This window comes from Leptodactylus fuscus, chromosome 10 (assembly GCF_031893055.1).
Source record: "Leptodactylus fuscus isolate aLepFus1 chromosome 10, aLepFus1.hap2, whole genome shotgun sequence".
NCBI lineage: Eukaryota > Metazoa > Chordata > Amphibia > Anura > Leptodactylidae > Leptodactylus > Leptodactylus fuscus.
In genome coordinates, this window is record NC_134274.1 from 16,935,106 (window position 1) to 16,955,751 (window position 20,646).

General features: G+C 42.7%; 1 protein-coding gene across 1 annotated transcript in view; it reads right to left on the bottom strand.

Annotated features, from left to right (window-relative positions):
* The window catches only part of LOC142219111 (alpha-2-macroglobulin-like), a 58,054-nt gene extending 40,958 nt beyond the window's left edge, over nt 1-17,096 (bottom strand). Inside the window, exons 1-16 of the mRNA XM_075288078.1 lie at nt 17,049-17,096; nt 15,994-16,177; nt 15,375-15,534; nt 11,081-11,133; nt 10,593-10,613; nt 8,921-9,074; nt 8,064-8,148; nt 7,738-7,837; nt 7,462-7,576; nt 6,135-6,244; nt 5,877-6,044; nt 4,512-4,748; nt 3,406-3,472; nt 2,063-2,208; nt 470-619; nt 200-343 (exon numbers count right to left, since the gene is read on the bottom strand). Of these exons, the coding sequence (XP_075144179.1) occupies nt 200-343; nt 470-619; nt 2,063-2,208; nt 3,406-3,472; nt 4,512-4,748; nt 5,877-6,044; nt 6,135-6,244; nt 7,462-7,576; nt 7,738-7,837; nt 8,064-8,148; nt 8,921-9,074; nt 10,593-10,613; nt 11,081-11,133; nt 15,375-15,534; nt 15,994-16,177; nt 17,049-17,095 (1,941 nt within the window). The 5' untranslated portion in view covers nt 17,096. The remainder of the gene's footprint in view (nt 1-199; nt 344-469; nt 620-2,062; nt 2,209-3,405; nt 3,473-4,511; nt 4,749-5,876; nt 6,045-6,134; nt 6,245-7,461; nt 7,577-7,737; nt 7,838-8,063; nt 8,149-8,920; nt 9,075-10,592; nt 10,614-11,080; nt 11,134-15,374; nt 15,535-15,993; nt 16,178-17,048) is intronic.
* Between the last annotated feature and the right edge of the window lie 3,550 nt (nt 17,097-20,646).

A 20,646-nucleotide genomic window follows, 5' to 3' on the forward strand; every position in this document is an offset into this window, starting at 1 on the left:
CATAAAACGCTCACCGCCGCTCACGGCCGGACCCGGTCAGAGCTTTCCGACTTCTGGCATGAAGAAGACGGAAAGCTCAGAACGGACAGGTGAACGCTAGTGTGAACTTAGCGTAAGCACAGGATGAGGTTGCATACAGACCATCAAAGTAATCCTCTATATACCTGAATATAATAATTTATAAGATGAATAAATATACCTCAAAATAGGTGCAGACATCAGTGTCTTTTCTATACTCTTTATCATAATATCTGTAACGGTAAGTTCTTGGTTTACATGAATCTTCATCTACAACGCGGCTGTTATATATCTCAGGACTGGGAATCGGGAAAAGGTCATAAACCTTTGGAAATAAAATATTGAGAACGTAATGCGTTAGTGGACCTATGAAGGAGGGTACGAGGAAAGATCACACAGACCTCACACGTGCCTATATCTGCTAACTGACTGTATAGAAAACGGGAATCACCTTGTCGGCCGTCATCTCCTTCTCCGGTTTCATCAGTACCACGCTCTTATCCACCACCCGCAGACCACAGAGAGATCCAGGAGCAGCCCCAACCTGGAGAGACACATCTGATCCTGGAAGAACTTCGCCTGGGAAGAATCCGACTGACACCTGACAACAGAGAAATAATACTCAAAAGACACAATGGGACAGATTTACTATTGTGGTTATCACTTGACTTTGGTGTAAGATTGGCATCTTGAGGAATTTTGGCACATCCAGTTTTAGGCCATACTCTCTAATTCATTTGACAAATGGGTATAGTGTCACAGGGAAAAGAGGCGCCGCACCTCCCATGAGGCGACCTGAAGCGACCGCTTCAGGCGGCGCTATGCCAGGGCCTCGGGAGGACGGCATTTTTGCTGACCTAAGCCAGTCCAGGACAAGCTGCTCAGCCCCACCCCTTTCTTGTGACCCCATCCCCTCAGCTCCGCCTCTCCTGGGGGGGGGGGGGGGCGGCTTTCTGACGTCCGCTTCAGGCGGCAGAAAGCCCAGGTTCACCCCTGAAAGAGGGCATGGCTTAAATGTGACAAAATAAACCAAATTTTACTAAAATTTTGGCACAATGTAATCCAACTAATGGGTAATACTCTGAATTCTGCTGCAAAAAACACAACATTCTGAGAAATATTTCTGGGGTGGAATTTGAGAAAATCCACTGCTTACTCCTCTGAATAGATGTATTGCTCTTCAGGGGCAACACGGTGGCTCAGTGGTTAGCACTGCAGCCTTGCAGCGCTGGAGTCCTGGGTTCAAATCCCACCAGGAACAACATCTGCAAGGAGTTTGTATGTTCTCCTTGTAAACCTGTAAACCTGTGTGAATGTGAATTTGTGTATCAGTGTCATCTACAGCGCCCTGCCCCTTTAAAGCTGACCTACAGCAGAAAAAAAATGGCTGGGTTGCTAAGGAAACCTAGAGTAAAGCTCTGATGTGTGAGTGTGTGCTGAGCTGTGTATCTAATCCTCTGATGTGTGCTGAGCTGTGTATCTAATCCTCTGATGTGTGATACTGTGTGCTGAGCTGTTTATCTAATCCCCTGATGTGTGATGGTATATGCTGAGCTGTTTATCTAATCCCCTGATGTGTGATGGTATATGCTGAGCTGTGTATCTAATCCTCTGATGTGTGATGGTGTGTGCTGAGCTGTGTATCTAATCCTCTGATGTGTGATGGCATATGCTGAGCTGTGTATCTAATACCTTGATGTGTGATGGTGTGTGCTGAGCTGTGTATCTAATCCTCTGATGTGTGTACCTCAGTTTGGATATCAGTGTTGGATATACCTGGAGTAATGCTGTGTGCATGTGGAGTGACTGTGTGTATGGCATTTGGAATATGAGTGAAAGACTTGCAGGTGTGTATTGGCTAATGCAGGTCATTGTTTTGTCAATACTGTATCTCAGGAACGGTACATCTGAGAGAGTTGAGACCTGATCTACAACCTTCCCGGACACCTGATGTATCTGTGGGTCAAATTTGGTGAAGTTGTTTGGTCGCACATAAAGCACAGAAACTAATTTTTATATATATAAGAGATAAGATTGTACTCACTTTATTCTGAAAACACTTCTCCATATTGAACTGAACAGAATCTGCTGCAGCGCCTCCATTAGGAAGCAAAATGTAGCCAAGGATTGTAAAAGATGGAGCTAAGTCGGGAGTCAGAGGGAGCTTCAGTACCGCAGTGCCAGGTTTAGCTGGACAAATCAGAAGATAGTAATGAAGTCTGATCAGAAGGAAATGTGAAATAACCGACAGGAGAAGGAAAGTAAAATGATACAAATATAAGAGGCTGGATATTACAATGTGCTGTGAGCAAAAAGCTAAAATTGTAGAAATGTTCTAGAGCTGTAATACCCATCTGGTGGTGGTCGGTGGGACAGACGTGGTCTGCATATACCTGTAGTCTCTGCTTTCAGATTTGTGCTCAGATACTGATTTAGGGTGATGCAGTTTGCTGGCCCTGCTGCTCTGGTGTGTGTTAGAATTGGACCGGGGGGCTGTGGCTTCTTTGTCAGACTATTGTCACTTGGCTGTCTCTGCCATCACATACTCTGCACAATACATGGATCTGAAGAAAAACTACTCTCTTCATGGCACCATTTGCAAACCTCCGCCTCTAGCATTATCTTCATGCTTCCTGCTCCTTCTACTACAGATTCAATAGCAGGAATCAAAATATTCTTCTCTAACTTCTGGTGCTTGTTTACCCCAACAAAGTAAATTCCAGAGGAGAACATGTTCTTAACACCCACTAGCTAAGGTGGTGAAACCAAAGATAAATTGTTGTTCCCTCTAGGGACTTCCTAGCAGTCACATGGACATCCTATAATGGTACGTAACCTCACTGGCAGCCTACAGTTTGTGCATGGAACAACCAGAGGGTTTATTTCTTGTTCTGTCAATGTCTTGGTTTGTTCTGTTTCTTCTGTAGGGAGCTCATGAGTAGGAGTAGGGAATGTTCCAGAATAATAAGGATATATAGATTAGCTTACGTCTGTAAGAAAGTGTTACCTAGTAGAGGCAGTTAGCCTATAGTCAATGTCCAAGTCTTTAAGAAGCCTTGTCACATGATGAAGGATGTTAGCCAAACCCATACATATATATATATATATATATATATATATATATATATATATATATGTACACACAAGCAGACATTAATATATATATATATATATATATATATATATATATATATATATATATACACATATATATATATATATATATATATATATATATATATATATATATATATATATATTAGTACCAGCTCTAGAGTCTGCTATATTCCATCCACACGTGCTGTATCCTAATATCGGGGACACCAGATACTCTAACACTGCAGTCACATTGAATATTGTAGACATGGCAGTAATGTCATTCTTTACCTCTTTTTCTACTTCTTATTGGGATTTCCAGCTGTCCAGAGTGTTTTATTGAAAATCTAGAAATGACCTAAAAATAAGAAGAGAATGCTAAAATGAAATAAAGAAGAACATGTAATCCTATATTATATAAAGTAATTGTATATGTGTCAGTCTGTGGTTATGAATATAACACCACCTGCGGTTTAACCCCCTGCTGTTAGAGAGAGTCTATCATTGGGGATACCGTGTTTCCCCGAAAATAAGACAGTGTCTTATATTAAATTGTCGGCCTAAACATAGGACCAGTCTTATTTTCGGGGGACGTCTTATTACACCCAGAGGTCATGCCGGCACTTCCTTAGCGGAGCGTCAGCATGACTGCCGGTTGTAGGTAGTGTAGGGGAGGGGGGGAAGGTATCCTACTTACCTTTCCCATCTTTATAGTAGCGCTGGTGCTGCTGTTCGTCCCGGCAGTGGTGGGCGGAACTTAGCAAGCCTTTGGGGGGCGGGGCTTAGCGATCCTCACTTCACTGACACAGCAGCCAGCTGGATGCCATGCTCTGTGCTCCGTGTGCAAAGGAAAGCCGGCTGCTGCCTCTGGGATGAGCTGGGAGAACTCATCCTACAGCAGCAGGGACAGTGGACACAACAGCAGAGGCAGCAGCCGGATTTCCTGTGGACACCAAACACATCGCACAGTGTTCAGTCGGCTGCAAAGATTTTTGGGCATGCCTTATTTTCGGGGGGTGCCTTATATTAGGCAATTCAACAGACCCCCCCCCCGCATACCTTACTTTTGGGGGGTGTCCTACTTTCGGGGAAATACGGTATGTATTGTAAACCAAGCACATGTCGGCATAGCCTTTAGACAGGCAATTATACTCCTACCTTTGGTTCAGTCTTGAACGTCGCCATTTTATAAATAAATCACTTTTCCCATTTATGTAAGGGGTACCCAGGGAGCACAGGAGGAGTTCCCTAGTGCTCTGTGCACAGCTTAGTCATGTCTTGAATGCTGCCTCCTGGATCATTGTGTCACACCCCCTGAGATGTCTTGGTCCTCCTGGAACAATTACCCTGACCTCAGCTTAGTTAGTGATGCACCCATTGTCTATCCTTGTACCCACCAGATAATATAAGGTAAGATGACTGACTCCTTCCTTTATGTCACCCTTTCTGATGATATAGTCCACCTCGATCTCTTGCTGACCGTCACATGGCAGGACGTTATCCAGAGGATTCATCTTGATAAAGCTCCTGCTTTGAGCTTTATAAGGTTTTACATACAGGTACGCAGGTTTATGACTGGAGAACATGATGGCAGACATAAGAGGATGTTGGTCGTCTGTGCGATTTACTGTTGCCTGTAAGAAAAGAATAAGAACTGATCAAAGGGTCAAAGGATCCTCTCCATCTACCCATATGGTTTTCTTTTAAAAAGCCAAACCTTGTCATCCATATTTTGGCTTGGTTTCCTGTTAAAAGGAAATGTATCACCTATATTTTTAGTCATTTACATGAGATATATTTTTTTCTATACTGCTTCTGTTTTCTAATTGCCTAAACTTGTCTATGAGGATAAGATATATGTTGAGTAGTGATCTCTACAGAACAGGAAGTGATCTCTACAGAACAGGAAGTGATCTCTACAGAACAGGAAGTTGTTATGAGAAAATATGTGAAAATAGCAACATGTCAGGGTTTTTTATATGCACCGTAGACAGTGCCAGGGGGATCCTATATACACACAATGTGGTCCCTTTATAGGGGGATCATGGACAGGGACAGTGGAATATTATCTAGATTACGTAGGTGTCTGCTGCTGTTGCACCTATGGTGTTAGTATGGTGCCCTGTAATTATTTGAGGGTCAGGCTGAGCTCACATGTGCACCAAGTGTCTGTCTGTTGCAAAGTTATCAGAAATGCTGGAGGAAAAAAATTCTGCAAATTTCAGGGAAAAAAAAAACCTGTGTGTCGACAGACCCCATTACAGTAAATGGGATCGATTTGTGTCCCCCATTAGCAGGTGTGAACCTGCCCCTTTCGCCGCCCGAGGCGAACGACAGAAAGCCGCCCCCCCCGGGGGAGGAGGGGGCGTGGCAGAGCGGAGGGGCGGGAATTAGTGAAGGGGGTGGGGCTTAGCGCGGAGCACGGAGACGACCTGCTCTCTGCCTGAGCGTGAGGGGAGGCTGCAGGAGCAGCGCTGCTCCAGTGGCCTCCCCAAACCACCGCTTGGTGCTAAGCCAGTCCAGGACAGCTTGTCCTGGATTGGCTTGGGTAAGAAAAAATGCCGCCCTCCCTGGGACCCTGGCATAGCACCGCCTGAAGCGGTCGCTTCAGGTCGCCTCATGGGAGGTGCGGAGCTGCCCATTAGCCAAACTATTTCTCCAGCAATGGACCAGAACAACAGACTAACCAATGCAAATATGAACATAGTAACAAAAATAAAGAAACAAAGAAACAACAAAGAAATCAAGTGACTCCTACATACTGTGAAAGATACTTCGCCCATCCAGTCATTGGTATTGTCTATGCTGTAGGAGGCTTTTCCATCGGGTCCTGTCGTCAGGGATTCCTTTGTTGTATTAGATCCCATTATGTAGGTGAGGTAGACTGGTATTCCTGGTATGATGGCGTCATTGGCATCTGTTACTCTAATCTACATAGTGATGGATAAAGATGGTAAGCACAAGATTGGTAATGGACTATGAAGTTCATTGATCCCAAAGGAAGATTTAGATCACATTACCTGAATTCTAAATGGGATTCCAGACCTGTATTTAGTATCAGAGCCAACCATATGGACTTTAGTGTGAATGTGGGAGATTAGAGTATTGCTCGTTGTTGAAAACTCAATTCCTGAGTGAGGAAGAACAATGAAGCAAACAGCAGACATTACTTATATAGGAAGAGGGTGGCCATGGTGGGCTGATGCCATACCTTACACCTAGACATTGGTTTGTTGTTTTTGTTGCATATCCTAAGAGAAAAATTGGACATAGGGGCAGTCACCCAGTCCATGGAAGGGGCTATTTAGGCTGTGGACCCTTGATATCAGGGTAACCAATATGAAACAGAAAGGAAACATTAGAAAACCTGAGCACACAGCTATTTGCTATCAAAGTTACTATGGCATAGAGGAAGCTGGTTGTCATTGGGTATCATCCATAACCCAAGGAGTTGATAAACTGCCATTAGCCCTTAACTTGTGTTCCTTTGTGCATTTCCTAAGTGTACCCTCACCTCAATTCCAGGAATAAAGGTAACTGCCCCCCTATCTGACAGGAATCTATGAATCGTGGTTCCCTTTACATGAAGCAGATCAAAAACTGGTGCTTGTATTTGGGAGTTCTCACTTTTGTTCTGGTCCTTGCCTGACCATGTGACCAACATTCTCCAGTTGACATAGAATCTTATGTGTGGACCAGAAGTCAACTTCACTATTCATTCCTATAAGACTCACATTAATACTCTCATAGGAACTTTAGAAAATGACTGTTCACATGTAAGACACTGTGCCAGTTAGAAAGTCTTATTGCTGGTCACATGACACAGCTGAGGACCAGAAGGAAGTTGATAACTCACAAACAAATCCATTACCCATACTTGTCAACTATTCTAAATGGATCTTTAGGAGACCAGGAGAACCCTGGCTGTTCCACCTCCTCTTCACAAATCCCCAACCCATCTGATGGTCCCTTTTTATGACATGGGCATGGTATGTGCCACATGAAGGGCCCTTGTTACATAAAATATATCAGAGAACCCCGGGTCCTGGGATATAAAGTTGGCAAGAATGAAATTATGTAACTTGTAAAGAAAAATGTTTATGGGACTATCCTGGGGTATTTGTTATTTCAGTCTATATGCTGCCAAGAAATTTTTGTAGCTGCAAATAAAAACTTAAGTGATACCTGTTTTAGTGTGAAGACATGAAAAGGACAATGTGCAGGACTCGCATGAACGTTATTCTTTTGTTAATACTGAAGATGTTTAATCAGATTTGTTCAAATGTACATGATACAGCCCTAATATACCACAATCTATATATATATATATATATATATATATACAACCTGTCTCCGCTTCCTTGATGGACGCGGTCCCCAGCAGATTCCTCTCCATTCCAGATTTGTTTAGTTGAAAGGTCTCACAAGGAACTTCCAGGGTTGAACATCCCGAGATATCCAACTAGAGAAAAATTGTCAGAGTATAAGTATCATAGTAATACCAACCTATGGACCATAGTGGCGTAGTTTCTAGAAAAAAAAAAAAAACTATTTGGAAAAATTTGGAATTTTTCTTTTTATTCAACCGTTTCAAGTCCCTGCTTTTCATTTAGTACAGCTTACCTCTCCCTTTAGGTCTACACATTTAGCGCCTCTGATGAAATATTCCTTTCTGCATACTTGGACCTTATAATCCCCTTGAACTGGCTTCCCATAGGTATACCTAATAGAGGAGAGAGACAAAGGTTAGATACACATCAAAGGGTTTTTCCAGGTCTACAGGATAGGTCATCAATATCAGATCGGTGGGAGTCCAACACCTGGCGCCTCCGATCTGCTGACTGAAGAAGCAAGCAGTGCTTGGGTGATTGCCACTTTGGCTTGACAGCTAGTGACATCGTGTTATTTGGTGACATGGTCTGTTTGGTGCGCAGTCAAAGACATCTTACCTGCCACACACTGTTAATGTGAATCGCTCATCGGTGATCACAACAGCATCGGGCATGTGTAGAGTGACCTCGAATTTTGGCAGAACTGTGGAGGCATACAATATATCAGAGAAATCAGGAGAAGGGGCGAGTAATAAGAATCACAAAAGATGTAACCCTTTCTCTGCTGTGTGGCACTTTTGTAGTAGAGGACATATCTAAAAGGAGATATCTTATTAGCAAAGTCAATATCTCAAGATATGAAGATGATCTTGCATTGGTTTTAAAGAAGAGAGCCATCTTTAAATTGATACCAAGATCATCATGATAACCCTTATAGATCTGGAGCGATTCACTGGTGAAAACACTATTGGGCACTGAAATCCCAATGCAGATCTCAATTTCTGACAGAATTTTTTAACAGCAGATTTTTGACAGCCTTAGTGATATGAATTAACTCTTCACTACTGGATGATTTTTTAATGTTTCAAGTTAGATTTTATTTATCCATCTCAAAACTGTGAAAATTGATCTGGCTACCAGAGGTGCAAAATATTCGGAGACCTGTGGTTACCAAAGGGGTTAAAGTGAATCTGTCATCCAATCTACCGGCATCAAAAATAGTAGGAGAAGCCAATGCAGAGTGATATACTGTATAGTCTGTAGAAATATATAGCTTGTAGACCTAAATGCGTACAATGTCTATGACTAGGTTCCTACTCAGTGACAAGCTTCCTTGTATGAACATGCACATATAGATAGATGTCAAGTTATTATTTTCCCAAAATACTATATATCACTCTGCTCAGTTCCTTGGGCTGCAGAATAGATTACAGATGAATGTGATAGATTCCCTATCTTAGATATCACTTCCTTACCATATTCTTCCACACTGAAGGTATGGACATTGTCTTTCACCTTGATTGAATATTGACCTAATGGAGGCTCAGAGGAAAGAGGGAGAGAAAGCTCAGCAATTCCCTGACGGAGACTCACATTCAGCCACTGGCCGATTCGATTCTCCTCTGGATCCTGAAATATAGAAAATGATGTCCATCATGGAGAAGTCTCCAACCTGGGAAAAACTACAACGCTCGGCATGTGCCACAGGCTAGAGACCAGAACCATGAAGGTCCTCAATATATTATACTGTGAAAGGCTACTTTCACAGGCTGTAGGCGGGTCTACTTGTTGCCCCAAATCTTGCACAACCCCACAAGTGTGTGCACCAGTTTTTTAGTTATTTGCAATAATGTGCCCGTATTCAGATGTGACTAGTAATTTGGGTGTGGTGTAGATGGGGCGCAGTTGTAGCCTAGTTCACTATATGAGAACAAAACAGGGCTGGGGAAAATGGAAATCACAGTCTACTTACTTGAACCTTCAAGATGTACAGTCCAGGTGGGTCAATGCCAAATGTCCAAATAACCTAGGATGGAGGATGCTCAAAAATTGAGCCCATCGCCATGGGATGTATCCAGAAGAAAAAGGAAAAAATCCAGCTCCACTCCGAGCTTCCTTAAAAGGTAGCTTTTATTTGCATCGATTTAAAATCCAAGACATGTTGCAAGCACTACTGATCTCGCAATGATACCATTCTACTGGGAAAAGCGACCAGCTGACGTTTCGAGGATAATGAGTCCTCTTAGTCGTAGCTGGTTGCTTTTGCCAGTAGAATGATATCATTGCAAGATCAGTAGTGATTGTAACTAGAAATGAGCGAGTAGTATTCGATCGAGTAGGTATTCGATCGAATACTATGGTATTCGATATACTCGTACTCGATCGAGTACCACTCGCTATTCGAATGGAAAAGTTTGATGCAGAATCAGCATTGATTGTCCGAATGCTATACAGTCGGCCAATCAACACTGGTTCTTCTCCTATCTTTAAAAGTCTTCTCCGTGCAGCTTCTCCGTGGCGTCTTCCTGGGCAGAGCCGACTGCGCATGCGCGCTTGTAGTGCAGGCATGCGCAGTCGGCTCTGCCCAGGCCCGATGCCTGGCAGAGTGAATTCAGAGCCGGAAGACGTCACGGGGATGCTGCAAGGAGAAGACTGCTCGGAGGATCCAGCCTGACCCTCACTCGTGGACTTGGTAAGTGTAATTTGATCGAACGTTGCCTACCCCTGAAACGGGCATTTTCCCCCCATAGACTATAATAGGGTTCGATATTCGATTTGAGCAGTCGAATATTGAGGGGCTACTCGAAACAAATATCGAACCTCGAACATTTTACTGTTCGCTCATCTCCAATTGTAACATGTCTTGGATTTTAAATCGATGCAAATAAAAGCTACGTTTTAAGGAAGCTTGGAGTGGAGCTGGATTTTTTCCTTTTTCTTCTAGTTCACTATATGGCACTTTTTAAAATGTTGGAACGTGTGGAATTAAAAAAAAAAAAAATTCTGCTCCTATTATTCCCTAAACCATTGGTCACTCCAGCGCTTAATGCTCATTATGTATTGTCAAGATGGCTGTGAATACTGAAGTGTAATACAGATATTATCATCCAGATCAAGAACATTTACCCTCAGTATAGAAAGACTTACCTGTATCTCTACAACTGGTATCTGCAAATACAGACGGAGTGAATATTAGTTAAACTGTTAATATTTATGATGTGAATTTCATCTATCTATCTATCTATCTATCTATCTATCTATCTATCTATCTATCTATCTATCTATCTATCTATCTATCTATCCCTGGTGGTAAGTGAAGTTGCATGTACATCCACCAAGGGGGACTGAGTCATAAAGAGATAATATTATGGAATGAATACAGATACAGGTCTGTTGCTATAACTGGGTTCTTCATGGTCCTGAATTGGCTACAATTCAGACCTGACCAGCAGTAGATATACAGGTTCAATAATAGACCTCCCAAAAAGTAAATGTCTTGAACACAAGACCAATGTATTTTGGTTGCCCACTGCTCTGGCCTGAATAAACAGTAAGATTAACCTTATATATTACTTACATCTTCTACTCAAACCTTAAACTTGTACAATGCTTGTAATATTACAACTCCAGGTTACCTTGATATCTCCAGGCTGGAAATTCTCCTTGAATGAGAGAACTCGAAATTTCACTGTTTAAAAAAGGTAAAACATAAGAATATTCTGTAAAGTAACATCCAATGTGGTATAGAATCAGTAAATTGGCTATAATAGAACAATATATGTCACAGATGCCGCATCTCAGATAGTTAGTGGTAGAGATAAGATAATCGATTTGGAACATTGGAACATTGAATTTGGTCCAAATTTCTACAATTTTTTGGATTCTGGTGTTCTTGGTCAATAATAGTATGTCATTCATCTAAATTGAAACAACAACAGTAACTGGTGTAATCCAACCAATGACCATGGTAATAGTATCCACACAATAATAATCTATGTATAAGGGTAATATTACACCTATAGATATTTGTGAACCAGAATCTGATTGGCTACATTAGTGATCGGCGCCTGTTTCGCACCGGCCTCGTAACACAAGTCAATGCAGGAACTTGCAGGAGAAACGATCGATAAGACAATCATTACTTTGTTATATGCTTTCATTGTCCATTCTTTTATTACACAAGGACGATGTGCGGCCAATGGACAACAATCTTTTGTCAACCGATCACCGAGCAAACATGGGGGAACTATCTGTTCTATTAGGCAGGCTGATTATAGGAAAAAGACTCTTGTGCGAGGGTTAGTTTCCCATAGCTTCCTCCTAAATCGCTCTGTCTAATAAGTCTGATTTTGGGACTACTATGAAATGATTATTAAATTAATAATATAATTAAAAAAAAATATTTCCACGTTTATTAATTTTTTTAAAATTTTTACTGTAATATATTTCTCACATTTGTTATATACTTTTTCACTTGTTTTTTCTTTAGGGTGTATATTGATTTCTTCACCATAGATAACTGGTGTGAGGTTATCATATTTTTGTGCAATGTTTGGCATGGCTGGCTGTGACAGCTGACACCTGGATGTGACTCTATATAGGCAAGGTTCGGTCACTTTGTATGATCAGCAGCGGTGTTTCCAGCTGAGGGAAACCCTCGCAATTGCCTGTGATCTCAAAGCCTAATTCCATCTTTTGGTTTTTATTACTGGTTAAGCTTTGGCAGAGAATATCACCTGCATGTGCACAATAATGCTAGATTAGAGGGGTTTTCCGGGTAGAAAATCTTTTTTTTTGTTGTAAAGGTGTGTTAGTGCTAGTAATGGTTTAATAAGTACACCCATATACCTTTAGCAGTGTTTTGAGTGATTTCTGGGTGTCTCTGGTTGCTGCCGCATCCTCTGTGTTTGTTTACTTGGTGTTAGCTTCCTGCTGTGCAGCTTCTACTCTAGTTCCCTCTCACTCAGCCCCCCCTCTTTTACAAAACCCTCGTCTCCCTAACCTACCGATACAGCCCATTACTAACCCCTCCTACAATTCCTGTCTCTAGCCTAGCGATCCCACCCATTAGTAGTTCCTCCCACCCTCTCTGTCTCCCTAGCCTAGCAATCCCACCCATTACTAGCCCCTTCCACCGCTTCCCATCTCCCTAGCCTAGCGATCCTACCCATTACTAGTCCCTCCTAGCCTTTCCCGTCTTTCTAACCTAGCGATCCCGCCCATTACTAACCCCTCCCACCCTTTCCCATCTCTCTAGCCTAGCGATCCCACCCATTACTAGCAACTCCCACCCTCCCCGTCTCCCTTGCTAACCTATTCCATCCACTACTAGCAGAGAGGAAGAGGAGAGGCTTGGTAAGTATTGATGGGTGACATTCCATTTTGTAGATAGAGGTGTAGTATGTACATGCAGGATTTACTTTACTGAAGTCTTTGGTATGAGAACATATGAGAGTTAGTTGACCATTAGGGTGGTGTCTTACTGCAAGACATGCTTGCCATCTTATACACACGCCATAGTGGTGACACTACAGGCAAGTAATTGTACACACCTGGGGGAATTCTATTTTATTCATAGTCCAGACCTCCACCTCACATCCAATGTGGTATAGAATCAGTAAATTGGCTATAATAGAACAATATATGTCACAGATGCCGCATCTCAGATAGTTAGTGGTAGAGATAAGATAATCGATTTGGAACATTGGAACATTGAATTTGGTCCAAATTTCTACAATTTTTTGGATTCTGGTGTTCTTGGTCAATAATAGTATGTCATTCATCTAAATTGAAACAACAACAGTAACTGGTGTAATCCAACCAATGACCATGGTAATAGTATCCACACAATAATAATCTATGTATAAGGGTAATATTACACCTATAGATATTTGTGAACCAGAATCTGATTGGCTACATTAGTGATCGGCGCCTGTTTCGCACCGGCCTCGTAACACAAGTCAATGCAGGAACTTGCAGGAGAAACGATCGATAAGACAATCATTACTTTGTTATATGCTTTCATTGTCCATTCTTTTATTACACAAGGACGATGTGCGGCCAATGGACAACAATCTTTTGTCAACCGATCACCGAGCAAACATGGGGGAACTATCTGTTCTATTAGGCAGGCTGATTATAGGAAAAAGACTCTTGTGCGAGGGTTAGTTTCCCATAGCTTCCTCCTAAATCGCTCTGTCTAATAAGTCTGATTTTGGGACTACTATGAAATGATTATTAAATTAATAATATAATTAAAAAAAAATATTTCCACGTTTATTAATTTTTTTAAAATTTTTACTGTAATATATTTCTCACATTTGTTATATACTTTTTCACTTGTTTTTTCTTTAGGGTGTATATTGATTTCTTCACCATAGATAACTGGTGTGAGGTTATCATATTTTTGTGCAATGTTTGGCATGGCTGGCTGTGACAGCTGACACCTGGATGTGACTCTATATAGGCAAGGTTCGGTCACTTTGTATGATCAGCAGCGGTGTTTCCAGCTGAGGGAAACCCTCGCAATTGCCTGTGATCTCAAAGCCTAATTCCATCTTTTGGTTTTTATTACTGGTTAAGCTTTGGCAGAGAATATCACCTGCATGTGCACAATAATGCTAGATTAGAGGGGTTTTCCGGGTAGAAAATCTTTTTTTTTGTTGTAAAGGTGTGTTAGTGCTAGTAATGGTTTAATAAGTACACCCATATACCTTTAGCAGTGTTTTGAGTGATTTCTGGGTGTCTCTGGTTGCTGCCGCATCCTCTGTGTTTGTTTACTTGGTGTTAGCTTCCTGCTGTGCAGCTTCTACTCTAGTTCCCTCTCACTCAGCCCCCCCTCTTTTACAAAACCCTCGTCTCCCTAACCTACCGATACAGCCCATTACTAACCCCTCCTACAATTCCTGTCTCTAGCCTAGCGATCCCACCCATTAGTAGTTCCTCCCACCCTCTCTGTCTCCCTAGCCTAGCAATCCCACCCATTACTAGCCCCTTCCACCGCTTCCCATCTCCCTAGCCTAGCGATCCTACCCATTACTAGTCCCTCCTAGCCTTTCCCGTCTTTCTAACCTAGCGATCCCGCCCATTACTAACCCCTCCCACCCTTTCCCATCTCTCTAGCCTAGCGATCCCACCCATTACTAGCAACTCCCACCCTCCCCGTCTCCCTTGCTAACCTATTCCATCCACTACTAGCAGAGAGGAAGAGGAGAGGCTTGGTAAGTATTGATGGGTGACATTCCATTTTGTAGATAGAGGTGTAGTATGTACATGCAGGATTTACTTTACTGAAGTCTTTGGTATGAGAACATATGAGAGTTAGTTGACCATTAGGGTGGTGTCTTACTGCAAGACATGCTTGCCATCTTATACACACGCCATAGTGGTGACACTACAGGCAAGTAATTGTACACACCTGGGGGAATTCTATTTTATTCATAGTCCAGACCTCCACCTCACATCTCCCTTATGAAGCAAGGGGCAAAACACGTGTTTGAGCAACAGATAGGGGTCACATTAGCACCTTACATTTGCACTTTGTGCGTCTGAACCTTGGGTCTTGCCATGACCTTCACTTCTCATACAGTTTTAATTATGTTTTTACAATAGTTCAATTAAATTATTTAATAAAAATAAATTATTTGATATGACGTTAGATGTGTTTTTGTATTTTGACCCATAGTTATACTCGTGTAGGTATTCACTTTAGTATAGTGAGATTAAAACGGATAATATATTTTTTTGCCTTAGGCCCAGTTCACATCTGCGTTCGGGTTTCCATTTGGGGAGTCTGCCGAATGCAGATGTGAATCGGGTCTTAGTAGATTTGGTAGATATGTAGGTTAATAATGGAATCTAGAAAATAATTTTTACAACAGTGTGTTCATTTGATAAAGTTAGTAAGTCTTTACGTTGAATTAACTTTACCAGTCTGGCCGGGCTTATAGACGGCTTTGTCTGTCTGGATAAGGGTTCCTGTTCGCTTTTTCTTTAGAAGAAGTTTGCTTTTTTTGTATATTGTATTTCCAGCATGGTGAATTGTAGCGCGTATGGTGGCGACTTCTTCATTACCATCTGGTTCAGGGGCCTATAAAGAGTCCATCAGTAATAGATAGTTCAGATGAAGGCATTGTTCAGTATAACAGGTAAGACGACCATCAACATCACATGAATATTGTCCCGACCTAAAGACAATCTACAGAAACACAGAGTTGGATGGAATACCAGACCTGGCTTAACCAACAGCTATCTAAGGTGTATGGCCATCTTTTATCCATAAATGAAGGTTTATAATTCTGAATGTGTCCTCACCCTAATTTTTTCAATAAATAACTTCCACCATTTTGTATCACAGCTCGTGTGCAGTCCCATGTGTCTCCATGGTCACAGACTACAGAAAACCCCCGAGTAGTCTGTTTCTGCATTAATTTCAGATTCATATTATTGTTTTTTTTTTGTTTGCACTATTTTCGACAAGAATATTGGAAATCCAAAAAGGAAGATTGATGATAATGCCCTAAAAATAAGATTCCTTGACTAATGTTACCTGGAATGGAATACAGTTGAAGTAAGTGGTGTCCTCCAGGGTGTTTTCAAAGATGGTTACGTTACTGGTTGCCCTCTCTAAAACCAGCTGGACACTGGTTTCTTCCAACATGCCCTCCAAGTGTAGACAGACAAGTTCAGATTGTTTTGAGTAGACCTCTGATGGGAAGATGACAGCATAGCGCCTGTATAGAACAAGATGTATTAATATGAGCCTAGAGGACTAATATCTGGTATATAATGCAATGATACGGCACCCTTAGATGAACTTCATATAATATGGCAATCATGTGACCAATCATCTTGTTGCTGAGATCCCTCAACATGGACACAGATCTGCCCCACCACTGATTCTTATATGGGTGCCCAAGATACAGTATAAAGATGGCACCATGTGCAAAAAGAAAAGCAAAAATATGAAATGCACATACAAAAAGGGAACTTTATCAATCCTTTGGTCCAACATACTTATTATAGCTTGCACCAATTTCCATGACGGTTGTAAAGGCAATCTGGTATCAGGTGTAGGTCTCCATTCAGATACATGGACGGGCAACTGATTTAAGAAGTGAAACTAATCTTATTAACCAGTTCTGCCCTGTGCCAGTTGTGGCATTTAATAAGACAGGAAATGTTGGTGTAACACATCTATAAAATCACTAAGGCTACTTTGACACCACATTTATGGTAGAAGCCTCCCTGGACACCTATAGGGGACACATTCTACTCCATGGCATGTGCTTTATGTGTTGGGAGCTTTCCAATATGATAGACATGGCATACGCTTATCCTAAAAAAGAACCTAGTTTTATAGACCAGATCTCTTGAATGGTAAAAGCTGACATTTATGTGTTTGCAGTTTATCTCATCCCATCTATTTATTGTACATGGAATATAATATTTCTGTAAAGACTGGAGGGTCCTGGGGTCGCTTAGTAAAGTGGAATAAACAGGAATCTAAAACAAGCAATAATAGCAAATATTTCACTCTATGATCCCTCCTTACACCAGAGACATCTACATACATGGGGTATAAGTTAGGTCAGATGTACTTACAAGTTGGCATCGCAGAATCCATAGAATATCACTATGATCAGTCCCATAAAACTGCTGAGCGACGACATTGTCCATGAGATTCTGTCCATTACTATGTTTTCTCTGGGGAACAAATGTCATAACCAATTCCCTGCTCATGGACTGGACAAGAGTCAAAGCACAACAAATATTTGTTGACCTCTTCAAGGTTTGGGGTGGGCGGAATAGAGAGTTGGATAATAATAAACAAAGGAATTTGTTCTTTGCAGTTTGGTTCATCATGAATGCTTCTATATTGCAAAGGGAGGTCGAGCCTTTTAACTTACACTCTCCAAGACCTCATTTCTGCCTTGCACACTAGAAGTAGCTGTGGTTCCGACTAACTAACCTGAGAGGGCACGAACACAACCTGAGAAATAACACACCTGTAAGAGAAACAGAAACCTGACTTGTTTCACATTTTGAAAGTAGAGACAGATACAGAGAAAGCCCCGTCCAGATGTCCAACTCCTTGGGACCCCACATTACCAGAGTACCCTGCCCCTTGTCCTAACATGTGCAGCAGCCATCTTCTTAAAAAATGCAATTTGATGCAAAGCAGGAGGAAACACCCAAGTAGTACTCGCCTGTCCACCCAAAATTTGGAGAGATTAAACTTTGTGAAGATGAATCAGGCATTGATCAGCCAGGATTTCCACCCACCAATGCCTGATGTGTTAGATTAAATGATCCATGCCGCCTCACTCAAACCCGCTTGATGCCACACATCTGATGCCAAGTGCTCCTTCTTACAGACTCTATTGTCATTGCGTACAGTTTGTGCCACCCGTCTCCCCACTCTGTCACCGAGTCACTGTATGGCCTCCCAAGGCTACTGCTACCTCCATATTATATCACTTTGCCACTCTCTGGACTCCTCACACTGCTGCCACTTCCACACTCAGTCACTGGGTCACTGTTCTACACTACTATACAAGCTCTCTGCAGCCAGGAAATAGCTGATTTTTAACACTATTCACCACAAATTAATTCGGATAGAATCAATTTTTTGGGTGAAATCCGGTGAAGCAGCAGAATCGAATTTTTCAAAACTTTGCTCAACTTTAATCCAGATGCAAGGCCACAAAAACAAGGTTGGTTAAGAATAGGCCTTAGGATAGCATCAGCAGAAATGGGCTGACATCTGCGAACAGTAGAATATGCTACTTAAACACATCACACCCAGGGTGAGCCAAAACCAGCCTTCAGACACTGTCACCAAAGCTCCTCGTGGTGGAGTTGGACTTTGCAGGATCCTTTGACTAGAAATGACACCACAGAGAAATGTACTACAAATTGGCACACTGAAGTCAGACACCAGGATCTACACAAGACTCACCGGGGAAAATAGTCGAAAAACAGGTCAGCAACAGTGCGGGCAAGCAAGGTAAAATAACAGGAGACAGAGACAAAGCCAGAGCCAGAGGTCAGAAGCCAAATGGGAGCAGGGTAGCAGAATCGCAATTCAAGTGGGAGATCCAGGCAACAAGCCAGTCCAAAGCCAATAGTTAGTATAGGAGAATCAGTACAAAGCTGGGGCAAACTAGCAGATCACCAACAGAGCTATCCTTTTTGTGCTCTATTCCTATCCTCTTTGTGCTCCCCACACAGTATAAAGCTCCTACAGTCACCCTAATATTATATGCCCACACATTATTATGTTCTCCTCATATGACACCACAGTGTAAAGTCTCTCTCCTGATGCACCCACAGTTTAATGTTCCCTTCCAGCTGCCCCAATTTAATGTCACCCTCTAGTTGCTCCATAATTTAATACCCCCCTCCATCTGCCCCAGTTTAAACTGAGGGTAACTAGAGAAATACATTAAACTGGGTGTTAGGATCGGGTCTCGCAGATATCCATCCCGGCGCACAGCGCCACCTGTGGGGCAGTCCGACTCCCACCCTCGGCCTCATGCAGTGAGGCAACTGGAGTCTAAGTCCAGTTTTCCCCCTACTGAGCGTGCTCGGACATTTTGGAGCCGCTCAGAGGCGAAGTCCCATTTTGGCCATACTGAGCATGACCGGTGAGGTCATGGCCACCTCCCCTGCTGGGCGGGGACTTCAATTTATATAGTGTGAGCCAACGTCTGCCGGGTGCTCACACTTTCACTAGGAATTCATTAATGACAGTAGTTCAGGGCTGGGATCCAGTAGTCAGGCAGGCCAGTAAATCCTGAACTGTCAGCCCTACACCAAGGCTAGGAGCAGTGGTCTCTGTTCCAGCCTGTGGCTCTGACAGGAGGTTTGGTCTCTTAGTTAACCTATTTGAACGGTCTATTCCCTTTGTACTCCTAGCTGTTGCAGGAGCATGTTTTGTTGCTGACCAGGGGTGAAGGTTAACCCTTGGCAGCCTTGTTGTGTCAGCTGTATACAGGTGCTCCTTTCCAGTGAGATTAACTGGCAAGGTTTGGTTGCACCCTGTTCACATTGAGTGCCGCGCCACATCACTGCCAGTGCAGTTTAAATGGTATTGCGCTGTTCAGACATACAGCCGCCCATCTGGGCCTGTGGACCTCGCTGCAGTATCTTGCAGACTAGCGGTTCTGTCATTTAAAATATTTTTATATATTTACACAGAACGGTAACACTGGGGCACCTGAGAGGGACATTAAAATGAGGCAATTGGAGGGGGATATTAAACCGGGGGCAACTAGAGGGGAACATTGATGTTCTTCTCCAGTTGCCCTCAGTTTAATGTCCCCTTCTAGTCACCCCCATTTTAATGTTCCCCTCCAGTTGCCTCCAATTTAATGTCTCTCTCATTCAGTTTAATGCCCCCTCATACGCCCCTCCAGTTTGTCCCCCCTCCATCTATCCCCACAATTTAATGTCCCTCTTCATCTGTCAAAGTTTAACATAAAAAAACACGGATACTCACCTCTCCTCACTACCCAGCTGTGCAGTCTGCAGTCTTATCTCGCAATGTTCAGGGAGTTGCAGGCACAATGTGAGTGATGGCATCACATTGCGCCTACAACTCCCGGAGTTGAAGTACGCAGGAGCACAGTGGTGAGGTGCGGGCTGTCTGCTCCTGCTCCACTGTATTCAACTCATCTGCATCCTCTCCTGGGGTATGCCAGCCTGCGCTAGCTATGGTCTACTCAACACCTGAGACACATTTCTAGGCAGTTTTTCCTTTAGTTCTGATACTGAAACATGTAATGTGTCACTGTACACCATTAGAGATGAGCGAACAGTGTTCTATCGAACTCATGTTCGATCGGATATTAGGCTGTTCGGCATGTTCGAATCGAATCGAACACCGCGTGGTAAAGTGCGCCATTACTCGATTCCCCTCCCACCTTCCCTGGCGCCTTTTTTGCTCCAATAACAGCGCAGGGTAGGTGGGACAGGAACTACGACACCGGTGACGTTGAGAAAAGTAGGCAAAACCCATTGGCTGCCGAAAACATGTGACCTCTAATTTAAAAGAACAGTGCCGCCCAGGTTCGCGTCATTCTGAGCTTGCAATTCACCGAGGACGGAGGTTTCCGTCCAGCTAGCTAGGGCTTAGATTCTGGGTAGGCAGGGACAGGCTAGGATAGGAAGGAGAAGACAACCACAACAGCTCTTGTAA